Source organism: Schistocerca gregaria, chromosome 8 (assembly GCF_023897955.1).
Source record: "Schistocerca gregaria isolate iqSchGreg1 chromosome 8, iqSchGreg1.2, whole genome shotgun sequence".
Classification (NCBI taxonomy): domain Eukaryota; kingdom Metazoa; phylum Arthropoda; class Insecta; order Orthoptera; family Acrididae; genus Schistocerca; species Schistocerca gregaria.
The window spans coordinates 503,554,822-503,568,987 of NC_064927.1; the positions used below are offsets into that span (position 1 = coordinate 503,554,822).

The 14,166-nt window shown below is 38.6% G+C and overlaps 1 protein-coding gene across 1 annotated transcript in view; it reads left to right on the forward strand.

Annotated features, from left to right (window-relative positions):
* The window catches only part of LOC126283980 (splicing factor ESS-2 homolog), a 79,982-nt gene that overhangs the window by 40,713 nt on the left and 25,103 nt on the right, over positions 1-14,166 (forward strand). The window contains exon 6 of the mRNA XM_049982442.1: positions 8,426-8,648. Within this exon, the coding sequence (XP_049838399.1) occupies positions 8,426-8,648 (223 nt within the window). The remainder of the gene's footprint in view (positions 1-8,425; positions 8,649-14,166) is intronic.

Sequence of the window (14,166 nt, forward strand, 5' to 3'; positions counted from 1 at the left end):
TGGCACTGTCCCCTTACTTAGCTTGCATGTATTTCAAATCTTTTGCCCAGCACAAAGTCACAAGTTATGGTAAAAAAAGCACATGTGACTGCAGTATATAAGAAGGGTAAACGAATAGACCTGCAAAATTGCAGACCAGTATCTTCAACATCAGTTTGCTTCAAAACTATTGAGTCCAAATATAATAAATTTCCTTAGGACAGAAGAGCCTCTGTCCACAAATCAGAATGGATTTAGATAGCACTGCTAGTGGGGAAACTCAGCTTGTCCTTTGCTCACATATCCTGTGAATCATGGATGATGGGCAACAGACAAATTCCTCGGCATTGGGCATTCATCAGAGACGAGGGTATGATCAGGAGTGCTCCAGGGAAGTGTGATAGGACTTCTCTTATTCTTTATATACATAAATGATCTAACCATTTCCTCTATAATCTAACCATAGGTTTAGCAGTAACCTATGGCTGTTTGCTGTTGATGCTGTGGTGTATGGGAAGGTGTCATCATTGAGTGACTGTTGGACAATACAAGATGAGTTAGACAAAATTTTAGTTGGTGTAATGAATGACAGCTTTCTCTAAATGTAGAAAAATGTAAATTAAAGCAAATATGAAGGGAAGACAGTCTTATACTGTTTGAATACAGCTTTAGTAGTATACTGCTTGACACAGTCACATCAATTAAATGTCTAACTGTAATGATGCAAAGTGATATGAAATGGAACGAGCACATAACTATGGTAGAAGGGAAGGCAAATGGTCAACTTTTGTTTATTGGGAGAATTTAAGGAAAGTGTGATCACCTGTAAATGGACCACATATAAAACATTAGTGTGTCCCATTCTTGGGTACTGCTAGAGCATTTGTGGTCCCCAACAGGTTAGGTTAAGGGAAGACATCGAAGTGATTCAAAGGAGGGCTGCTGGATTTGTTACTGGCAGATTCGATAAACGTGTGAGAGTTACAGAGATGCTACATGAATTTAACTGGGAATCCCTTGAGGGTTGGTGGTAGTAGAATCATGCTGCAGTCAGCTTCAAATGTCAGTTCCCTAAATTTTCTCAATAGTTTTCCACAAAAAGAATGTTGACTTCTCTCCAGGGATTCCCATTTGAGTTCCTGAAGCACCTCTGTAAAGCTTGCATGTTGTTTGAAACTCGGTAACAAATGTAGCAGCCTGCCTCTGAATTATTTCAATGTCTTCCTCTAATCCAAGCTGGTACAGATCCCAAACACTCAATCAGTACTCAAGAATAGATTGCACCAGCATCCTGTATGCAGTCTCCTTTCCAGGTGAAGCACTCTTTTCTAAAATTCTCCCAATAAACCGAAGTTGATCATTTGCCTTCCCTACCATTCACATGCTCATTCTGCCTCATATCACTTTGCAACATTATGCTCAGATATTTAAACTGCATGACTGTCACGCAGGATACTAGTAATACTGTATCCGAACATTGCAGGTTTGTTCTTCCTACTCATTCTCAGAAACTTAAACACCAACTGGAAATTTTGTCTGAGTCATCTTGTATCTTCCTACAGTCACTCAACTTCGATACCGTACCGTACACCATGGCATCGTCAGCAAACAAACACAGATTGCTGTCTACCCTGCCTGCCAAATCAATTACGTATATAGAGAACAACAGTAGTCCTATCACACTCCTGACAGTATCCTTATCTCTGACGAACTCTTGCCATCGAGGACAACATACTGGGTTCTGGCATTTAAAGAGGTCTAGAAGACACTCACAAATCTGTGAACTTATTTCATATGCTTGTACCTTAGTTAACAGCCTGCAATGGGGCACCGTGGCAAATGTTTTTCGGAAATCCAGAAATATAAAATCTGCCTGTTGGCCTTCATCCATAGTTCTCAGTATATCATTTGAGAAAAGGGTAAACTAAGCTTTGCATGAGTGATGCTTTCTAAAACCATTCTGATTCATGGACATAAGCTTCTTAGTCTCAAGAAAGTTTATTATATTCGAACTGAGAACATGCTCAAGGATTCTGCAGCAAACAGAAGTTAGGGATACGGTCCATAATTTTGCGGGTCCACTCTTTTACCTTTCTTATATATTGGAGTCATCTGTGCTTTTTTGCTGTCGCTTGTGCTGGGCAAGAGATTCACGGTAAATGCATCCCAGGTAAGGGGCTAATGCTATAGAGTACTCTTTGTAAAATCAAACTGGGGTTCCATCCAGACCCGGTGATTTATTTGTTTTCAAATCTTTCAGTTGTTTCTCTACCCCAGGTATGCCTATTTCTATGTCATCCATATGGGAGTCTGTCTGATGGTCGAATGACGGTATGTTTGTATGGTTCTCCTAAGTGAACAATTTTTGGAACATGAAATTTAAAACTTCAGCTTTCGTTTTGCTATCTTCAACTGCCACACCAGACAGGCCAACAAGGGACTGAGTGGAAGTCTTAGACCCTCTTAGCAATTTTACATTTGACCAGAATTTTCGTGGGGTCTCTGCCAAATCTTTTGCTAAGGTGTGACAGTGGTAGTTGTTGTATGCTTCGCCCTTAGATCTTTTCACAGACGCGACCTTCGCTTGTCATTTGTGCATCCCCTTTTAATCCCAGAGTGCAACATCCTCTGCTTTCCCAGCATCCGCTGAATTTCATTAGTAAATCATGGTGGGTCTTTTCTACCCTTTATCCACTTACTAGGCTCATAACTCTCCAAACCACTATTTACAGTCTGCTTAAACTTTGCCCATAATTCCTCTACATCCATCTTACTGGAACTAAGTGTTGCCAGTTCACTATCTAAGTGAGATGTTAATAACTGCTTGTCTGCTCTGTGTAGCAGAAACTCTCCCCTAGCCTTCTTGACTGATTTGTTAACCTTTGTAATCATAGTTGTCCTTACACTATCTAAGGTCACACAAAATAACCAGTCAATGCCTGAGTGTGAATGTGCTAACATCTATCTAAGAGTCTGCTTTAAGTTTGCACCTCAACATCACACAAGTAATAATTATGTCATTCACATGTAATTAGTCCACAGTCCGAAAGTTCTCAAGTAACACCTATGTTGAGAGGCTGCACCTACCTAGCTGTTAAATTGCCAACATAGTTTTGCAATAGTTGCATGTGAAAGTCTGCAATCAGGAAGTAAACATGTAACATCTGCACAGATTTTCATAAAAATCTGCAATCAGAATCAAGTAACATTTATTACGGGGAAAGCTTGCAATCGGCAAGCATTGAAGTAATATCTGTGTGAAACGTATGTATAATATCCGTGTGACAATACCACATCTTTGTCAAAGCATGCATCTGACTATCCACCATTCAACATCTGGATTTTTACAGTGACTGGGCATCAGTTGATAGTTTCACTGACTTTACTGAAAACATTATTGTGTGCACTGTTCTTTTCAACATGCTACCATTATGCCATGTCATTACTGTGGTTATTAATTACTGTCCCACTTCACTGAGATGGTGTTACTAAGTTTATGTCTGGAAATGGAAGTGTGAAGGTCTCCACCTGTATAAGACATGTCAATTTGAAACTGGACCTGGTCATTGCATCAATTACAGTGCTCATAAATGTGGAAAGAACCATAACAGTAACACCTGTGTAGTGTATGTCATTTGTATGATCATAGAAGCCAGTTTTCAGATTTTTTTACTGTGACATCAAGCTATGAGACAGTGAGCACTTGGCAGGATATGCAGGCAGAGGACCATTCCATTGAGTGGGAGGAAAAAAACCAAGAGAGAAATTGAATCAGTTGGGTAACAAAACAAATCAAAAATAAATTGAAATGTAGTTCCATACTCATTATACAGGCAGAGGTTGCTCATCATTGATTTTCTTATTTGTACATACATAGTGTTGAACAGCAACAACAACAGTGTTAAACAGGTAGCAGTTAGTGTGATTGATGTGATCAATGCAGTGCAGTGATGTGATCAATGCAGTGCAGTGCTGTGGTGGATGAGTCATGACACAGAAGAAATGGACAGTGTCATAATCTGTTGGCATTTATTATACTTTTTTCACAAAGCAAGGAGGAATTTTAATGTCAGTACCAGCCCTCACACTATAAGATAGAGAATGTTTAGAATGTAACACAAGGTGCTGGCACATAATCTACTTATTAGAAATTGTGTACCATCATCTTTTTCGTTATATGTAGAATTCTGAAACTCAAACTAGTTAACATGAATTGATGTCTTTCACATCTGATTTAGTGGCCTCAATCTTAGCAGCTGGCATACAGAAATGAATGACAAAGTTAAAAACAAAATAATAGGAATAAACGGGTACATAACAACTCATCAGAATAGTAATATGAAGCTATACATTGATCAGCCAGAACATTGCGACTGCCTACCTGCTATTGATATAAACCAGTCCAGGCGATAGCAGTGTCACCTGGCTAGGAATGACTGCTAGTTAGACACACTCGCAGTGCATGTAGTATCAGCGCATATGCTATCTGCGTGTAGGATGGGGAAGGTATGTAATCTATCTGAGTTTGACCGAGGGCAGATTGTGATGGCCCAGAGGCTTGGCATGAGCATTTCAGAAACTGAACGTCTTGTCAGGTGTTCGAGGAGTGCTGTGGTGAGTGTCTACAACACATGGCGAAACCAAGATGAAATTACATCCAGACATCGTGGGGTTGGGCAGCCACCCCTTATTATAGATGTCGGACATTGTAGGCTGAACAGGTGATGAATTGTGGTGGAACTAAAATCACACTTGGACACTGGGCAGAGTACAAGTGTGTCTGAATACACAGTGCACTGAACACTCCTAACAATGGGCCTCTGCCACCGTCGACCCATACAAGTGCCATTGCTATCACCACAGCATTGGCAACTATGACTGAAATGGGCACATGACCATCAGCTCAGGATGTTGATGCACCCTTCATCGTGTCGATGGCAGGGTGCGAATCCATTATCTTACTGGGGAACAGCTCCTTGACACCTATATGTGAGATGCAGATAAGCTGCCGGTGGCTCCATTACGCTGTGGGGAGCATTTAGTTGGACATCCATTGGTCCAGTGGAACTCTTGCAAAGGCATCTTGACAGCCAGGGAGTATCGTATTCCGGTTTGAAGACCATTTACACCCCTTCATGATGATCATGTTTTCCAAGGGCAGTGACATTTTTCAACAAGATAATGCACCATGTCAGAAGGCCAGGAGTGTGATGTAATGGTTTTACGAATACAGTAACAAGTTCCAATTGATGTGCTGGCCCCCCAACTCACCAGATCTGTGCTCAATCAAACACATCTGGAATGTGACTGATGTGGCATCAGAGCTCATCGCCCCCTCCCCAGAATTTATGATGTGGTGCACTACCAAGGCTTCATTGCTTCCATGCCACGATGCTTCATCACTGTTATCCAAGCCAAAGATGGACATACTGGCTGTTAGGTTGGTGGTCATAATATTCTGGCTGATTATCATACTTTATAAGGTTAAAAAAACAGCCCCATTATAGGCACCATTTTCATACATTTTGTTCAACACAAAGAAATAAAACATGATTTTCATATGGCATGGAAAGTTCTGACAGAATGAAAATAATTTAGGCGTGAAGGTACCTACTTACCAAATGGTAGAAGTGTTAAGCCTTCACATACAAAAAAAAAATGAAAACTTCATGCGCTGGTTTTTGTACATGTGTGCTTGCATGCATGCCCGTGCGTGTGTGTGCACACAAGTGTGAAATGTGTATTGCATATCTTTTAATTCATCCTGCATACTTTTGACAAAAATGTCATGTAACATAAACATAATTTATGTGCTTAAGCCTGACACCTGTCAGTGTTAATACTAACCCTGTATGCAATGACTTTATTAAATGATTTTATCAGAATGTACAGATAGCACTTAAGAAATGTAAGGACAGCAGTGGATTTTTACATAATAGATATTTTCTGATGTATAGTTAGTTAGTTAGTTGGTTGCATGTTCCATTGATCAGTCGCACTGTATAGTAGCCGTTATGATGTTTTAATATTTCTATTATTTACCCCATTCCCTTAAATGGCAAAACATGCATGTACTATATTAATAGATTTATTTATTCATGTTCAAGAATTCATCTGTGGTATAGAAGGAGTTGTCAAGGAGGTATGATTTCAATTTATTTTTGAAGCTATACTGCTGTCTGTCAGACATTTTATTTCATCTGGTAATTTGTCAAAAAATTTTATAGCAGCATATTTAACCCCTTTCTGTGCCATAAGTAGGTTGAGTAAAGGATAGTGTAAGTCTTTCTTTTTTCTGGCATTAGAATCATGAAGGTCACTGTTGTTTTTAAACTGGTCCATGTTGTTGAGAACAAATTTCATTAGTGAGTAAATGTGCTGTGAGACTGTTGTAAGAATTCCCAATCTTTTAAAAAGATGCCTACAAGAAGTGTGACTATGAATCCCACACATTATTCTAACCACTTTCTTTTGAGCAGTGAATACTTTTTGTCTAAGTGTTGAGTTACCTCAAAATATTATTCCATATGGCATCAGAGAGTGAACGTATGCAAAGTAGGTCAGCTTACTAATTTCTATATCCTCAAAATTGGCAATTATTCTGATTGCAGATGTTCTATTCGCTTTAGAAGACCCAAAATATGAATTTTCCAATTAAAATTCTCATCTATATGTACACCCAAAAACTTGGTATGCTCTACCCTGTCTACTGACTTCTGTTGATGTGTTATATTTATTGAAGGAATTGTACTTTTTGCAGCAGAAAATTGGATGTACTGTGTTTTTTAAAAGTTTAGAGCAAGCCCGTTTGCAGAAAACCAATTTATGACTTTTCCAAAGACCTCTTTTGTATCATTTTCAATTGGAGTTTCTTCTACTGGATTAATAATTATGCTTGTATCATCAGCAATAAATCTAGAAGTAATGCCAGTAGATTAACACTTGTTATAATTAGTCATTAGTATGCTTTACACAATTAGCTAGCAGTGGCATTGTCTGCCTTGTTCATTCTTCATCCCCAAGATAGAATGCAAAGCAGTCAGTAAAGTTGTTGTTCCTCTTACACACTTGTGGTCTGTTTTCAGTACACTCTATCTTTGTGACTTACAAGTAGTTCTCACACTGGCAAATATCAGTTGCATGAACCTGCAAGCTGATTATTTATTAGTGTACTTGTTTCATTTTGAAAGGAGATGTCTTAATTGTATATTCACATTAGTTTGTTTTGCTGGGAGAGATATCTCGGATGTACGAAAACCACAGTATTGCTAATATCACTGTTTGCAATATAGGCCATTGCATTATTGTCCTAGAAAATCAGATACTCCCTATTTATGATATCTTCAGTTTTCCAGATGTCATTGGCATAAGATCATCAGGGTTAATACTATATTAGATATGCTTGCTGTATGGGCTTCAATTAGAATATGAGTTGTTGTTAGAATTTGATTTCCAGTGTTATCTTGTCCCCCCCCCCCCCCCCTCCATTTGTTTTCCTGTGTAAATATAGGATACCTTCATGTCCTCATCTTGTTGCAGTTATGATGAATCTGTGGTTGGGTATATCTTGACAAATGATGAACTGGATCCGAAGCATTGCTTAAACTGAATGTCTGTACCCTGCTTGCCAAGTTGATTGATAACCTGACTTTAACCGATTCCTCTGTTACCCAGAAATCTGAAGCTGTGCTACAGTATTCATCCGCATACACATTGTTTCAATATTATGCTATAAACTATGAAATATTGGAATAAATAATCCTATACACTTCTGTTAGCTTGTTGACTCTATTTGCAGCACCTACTGCAGGATATTTCCTTCCCCATCCTTAAAGAATCCAACTTTTGCTCAGTCTCGGACAACCTCAACATCAATGAGACATTTGACCATAACATACCTTCCATTTTGCCTTTTTGTTATTCTCTTCCTTGGCCTCATTTGCGTATTACTTTGTCACGAAATTAGTCTTGCCATCAGTTATGTTTGTTCATGTCAATTCTTGCTCTCCTTGTGTAGCTGACTGTTGGTACTTAAGCTCTGTATTCTTTCACTAACCTGAGACCAAGTTATGTACCTGAGGTTACAGAATTAAAAAAGGAATTTCAGCGAAATAGAATGTAATTGTCTTGACTTCTGTTACTAGAATTTTGTAAGATCCCAGTTACAAATGAGCTGGCTGGTCATAGCTGCACTTTCCATCAAGATGTATTGTGGAAAGCTGTACAGTTAACACTCATACATATGTTTGGAAGCATTCAAATTCCATACACTCAATTAGTGGTAAAAATTTTGACTTGGTTTTCCTGAAAACTGCTGCATTGTCATCTGAAAAATCAGAGAATTTTTTTAGAGCGATTCAAGTGACAGAGAAAATATTAGTTTCTGTGTATACTTTGTTTATATGTACAGTGTTTATGTTTACTAAAAACTTGGTACATCTCACAGGTGTGAATGAGTCTCCACTGATGACATGGGGTGAGATTGAGGGAACACCATTTCGCCTGGATGGTGGGGACACTCCGGTTAGACCAAACACAGGCCCAAGTTTCCGCATGCCAGAACCACCAAAAAGAGAAAAACTTGCTCTCGCCTTGGCAGAACGTGCGGGCGAGAGGCTTCGTGACCGCAAAACTCGTGCTATTGCTACTGCATATCAACAGTTGTCCACGTGAGTACTAAGTAGTGTAAACATGTTTAACTTACAAGGAGAGGTCCCCAGGGGTGGGAACTAGTTTTTGGAACCATCTATATTGTGATGTGGCTTAGGGTCCCAGGTATCTTACCAGGAGACATTCACCCTGGTGGACCCTCATTTGTCAGTAATCAATTAAAAATTTTTTTTTAAAATGTTGTGAGATGTTCTAGAGTGTTAAAATTGACAGTTATGTGTTACTGGTAGCGAAGCATAGTTGTTAGCATATGAGGTTGGCGTGCAGAAGATTGAGGGTTCAAACCTTGTCAGGTGCTTCACAATTTCTTATTTTCAAATAGTTATCGAAATGACTCTGACCATTACTTTTTTTTTTACAATTAATTGGTTTAAATGGATTTTTTAAAAATATTTCTAAACCTTTGTCACATCATTTTAATCACTGTATTAACTTCTACATTTATTCTTCTCTCTCCCTCTCTCTCTCCCTCTCCCTCCCTCCCTCCCTCCCTCCCTCCCTCCCTCTCTCCTTCCTCTTTCTCTCCCACTCTGTCTTTTTTGTGCTTGTGATGTTAAATATATTTTTGTATTACTCTCAAATTAATTTCTTCCATTTGATCATCTTATATTTTTCATCCACATTATTGGATTCATTATATCTGTTCTTCTTTTGCTTATTTATTTATAATATCTTATTTCATTTCAGTCTTCATCCACATTATTTTATCCATATTGCAGTAGGAATTTCTGTTGTAAGTGTTTGAATGACGATTGCCATCGAAGAAATATACATCTCGTATGGAATGAAAAATAAATTTTTAACAGCACTGCACAGCCAATATAAATAAATAATTTTTTAACTGATAGATCAGCATTTTCAAATGTTTAAATATTGTGATAAATAAATAAAAATAATTAATGATGATGTAAATAAAATAGAAAGAAACTTCCACCTGGGAAAAATATATAAAAAACAAAGATTCCAAGACTTACCAGGCGGGAAAGCGCCGCCAGACAGGCACATGAACAAAACACACAAACACACACACACAGAATTACGAGCTTTCGCAACTGGCAGTTGCTTCGTCAGGAAAGAGGGAAGGAGAGGGAAAAATGAAAGGATGTGGGTTTTAAGGGAGAGGGTAAGGAGTCATTCCAATCCCGGGAGCGGAAAGACTTCCCTTAGGGGAAAAAAAGGACAGGTGTACACTCGCACACACACACCCACACACCCACACACATATCCATCCGCACATACACAGACACAAGCAGACATATTTATTTAAAGGCAAATATGTCTGCTTGTGTCTGTGTATGTGCGGATGGATATGTGTGTGGGTGTGTGTGTGCGAGTGTACACCTGTCCTTTTTTTCCCCTAAGGGAAGTCTTTCCGCTCCCGGGATTGGAATGACTCCTTACCCTCTCCCTTAAAACCCACATCCTTTCATTTTTCCCTCTCCTTCCCTCTTTCCTGACGAAGCAACTGCCAGTTGCGAAAGCTCGTAATTCTGTGTGTGTGTTTGTGTGTTTTATTCATGTGCCTGTCTGCCGGTGCTTTCCCGCCTGGTAAGTCTTGGAATCTTTGTTTTTTAAATAAAAATAATTAAAATCACATGCACAAAGATTCCAAATGGAAACAGAAAAATGGGAAGAAAGAATAAGAGCAAATGAAAAAGTTAATACGTTGATGAAAATGACATGACAAAGGACTAAAAATTGTAAAAAATTGCATTTAAACTAATTAACTGAATAAAAGTAGTGATCAAAGTAATCTAATAACTATTTAAAAATAAAAATTTTTGAAGCACCTGATGAGATTTGAATTCTCAACTTCCTGCATATCAGTGACATATGCTAAGCATTACACTACAACACCACTAATATATAACCATCAGTTTCAATGCTGTAGAAGATCATGCAAAATCACAAAATTTTTTTCATCAATTGCTTGCAAACGAGGGCCCACCAGGGTGGATACCTGGGATCCTAACCTACATCACCATATAGAGGATGTCAAAAAGGCAGACACGGGGACCTCTCCTTGTTAGACATAAGTTTAATATTTTAAAAAAAGGGTTATTTGGGTTTCTCACTATTATTTATTTAGATAACAGGTTTCTACTTGGTGGTCTGGTCACCTGTTTCGTAACATCATTTGTAGAATTTCTGTAGTTTATGTTGCAGATTGGTCTTGTTGACAAACTGTACATTCCAGCATTATCATTTGGATGAGTTACACGTCATCTTGAAACCAGTCATGTTAAAGAAATTGAGAGCGACCTATACAGTGTGCTTTTGTTTTCTTTTTTGCCTTATTGTACTAACAGCAGTCAGTTTCCCAAAGACTTTCATGTCTTCTATTATCAGATAAGGTTCATAACTGACTACATACTAGAATTGCATGATGTATTTATCACTTAGTAATATTCACTGACTTCTGCAAAACCGAAGAAAGTGTAACAGACAAATGACTTATTGATCCTAGAGGATACAAAAATTGAAGTTTTTTCATCTGCTGCTGCTGTTGTAGTAAAATTTGAAGGCAGCACTCTTAGGAAAATAATACCTTGAGGAAGAACATACTGGATCATTCCTGTCAAGTGACCCAATCTGGAAAATGTTCCCACACTGCTAATATTTAATTTTGATGAAATTTTTACAGACTATATCTAAGGGACCTCCATGCACTTCTGCCAAGTTTGTCAGTTCTGTCTTTAACTTGGTGTAGGTACTAGAGATTTTTTGCGCAAGAGACAATTTCTTCAGAATTGGTTACACATAGAAAACTTCTTGAATTTGATGGACCATTACTCTTGACCTAAGAGATAGATCTTGTAATTTGCCTACCCGGCACAATTTTTTATGTAGAACACAGATATGGTGTAAATGAAGAATGGAAAAAACACCTGCAGCCCAATTTTTCTTTAAACAATCTGACAATTTTCCACAGATTTTAGCAAGGAATAGGTAGTGAGTAAAAGGCACTTGCAACATGATCATTTGTCAGCATGCATTGCATTGCCTGCCAGAATGTCAGAAAATAAGTGAGCACAGCTGTATTCACTGTGTCATTAGCCTCTGAAGTTACCAAAAATATCAGGCTGCATAGCTTTTACCTGTGTTATGATGTATCTTAAAACAAACACATCTGATTTGCAATTGGTGTACCACTGAAGAAAGTGCATTTCAGTCCATCAAAAACACTTATGTGCATTTGATGACATTTCAGTTAAAGTGCAAAAATTAAATTTATGTTCAAAACAAAAACGGAAACAAATTAGTTAATTGTTATTATCCCTGGGTTGGTACATGGTGTCTGTGTCAATGACTGTTAACCCTGTTGCCAAGGGCCCACACACAAAAGCCAAGCAAGATCAACCATAAGTGGGTATCTCGAGTACAGGTTCCCAAATCTGGATATGAGCATCTCTTCTAGCATCTCCATAACATTTACGTGTTGTTCAAACCTACCGGTAACAAATCTAGCAGCCCGTCTGAATTGCTTTGATGTCTTCTTAAAATTCTCCCAATAAACCAAAGTCGACCATTCATCTTTCCTACCACAGTTCTCACACGCTCGTTCCATCTCGTATTGCTTTGCAATGCTACGCCCAGATATTTAAATGACTTACGTTTGTCAAGTAGGACATTGTAATACTGTATCCAAACATTATAGGTTTGATCTTTCTACTTAACTGCATTAACTTACATTTTTCCACATTTAGAATCAGGTGCCATTCATCACACCAACTGGAAATTTTGTCTAAGTGATCTTGTATCTTCCTACAGTCACTCAACTTCGACACCGTGCCACACGCCACAGCATCATCAGCAAACACCTGCAGATTACTGCCCACCCTGTATGCCAAATCATTTTTGTATATAGAGGACAGCAGCATTCCTATCACACTTCCATAGGATACTCTTGGCAGTACCCTTGTCTCCGATGAACACTCGCTGTAGAGGACGATATACAGGGTTCTGTTATTTAAGAACTCTTCGATCCACTCAGCTATCTGTGTACTTATTCCATGTGCTCATACCTTCATTAACAGTCTGTGCAGTGAGGCACTGTGTCAAATGCAGTTTGCAGTATATCGTGTGAAAAAAGTGCAACTGAGTTCCACATGAGTGATGGTTTCTAAAACCATGCTGATTGGTGGACACAAGCTTCTCAGTCTCAAGAAAGTTAACTATATTTGAACTGAAAATATGTTCAAGGAGCAAACAGAAGTTAGGGATATTGGTCTATAATCTTGCGGGTCATTTTTGTACCTTTTTTATATACTGGAGGCACCTGTACTTTTTTGCGGTTGCTTGGGACTTTGTGCTGGGCGAGAGATTCATGATAAATGCAACATAAGGGGCCAATACCATAGAGTACTCTTTGTAAAATCAAAGAGGGATTCCATCCAGACCTGGTGATTAATTTGCTTTCAGATATTTCAGTTGTTCCTCTACACCAGGGATCCTTATTACTATGTCATCCACGTGTGAGTCTGTCCAGTGGTCAAATGATGGTATGTTTGTATAATTCTCCTGTGTGAATGATTTCTTGAATGTGAAATTTAAAACTTCAGCTTTCATTTGGCTATCTTCAACTGCCACACCAGACTGGTTACCAAGGGACTGAACGTAACCCTTAGACCCGCTTAGTGATTATACGTAAGACCAGAATTTCCTCAGTCAGATCTTTTGCTAAGGTGTGATGGTGGTAATTGTCATATGCTTCGCGAAGAGACCTTTTTCACAGATGAATGAATTTCTACTAACCTTTGCTTCATTTGTGCATTCCCTTTTGAACCAAGAGTGCAGCAGACACTGCATCCTCAGCATCCTTCAAATTTCATTATTAAATCGTGATGGGTCTTTTCCACCCTTTACCCACTTATTGGCACATATAACTCTTCAGACCACAATTTAAAATATGCTTAAACTTTGCCCATAATTCCTCTATGTCCATCTTACTACAACTAAGTTACGCCAGTTCACTGTCTAAATGAGATACTAGTAACTGCTTCTCTTTTCTATCTAACAGAAACACTCTTGTGGCCTTCTTGACTGATTTATTAACTTTCATAATCATATTTGCTATAATGACATAATCATTGCTAATCCCCATTTCTATACTGACATTATTGATAGGGTCCAGCGTGTGGGCTGCCGAGCTAGCTGTTCAAGACAATTTTCAGAAAATATGCTCAAAAGTATTATGCATGACTGTCTGTCTGTACCCTCCTCCTCTCCCTCCCACAGTGAAGATATAGACATCCCAGTCTATACTCGGTAAGTTAAAGTCGTGTCCAACTGTACTGCTTGATCTGGGTATTTACACGCTATTGACCATAGACTTTCTTTGAATGGCTCTAGAACTGTCACTGCAGAAATGGGTGGCTGGTAAAAACATCCAACAATTAACTTGGTTTCACCTACAACTGTTTAGTGTAAACAGATGACTGTCACACTCAACTTCAACCTCAACAGAGACAATATTTTTGTCAACTGCAATGGAAACTCGTCGTGCTATGGCCTCTA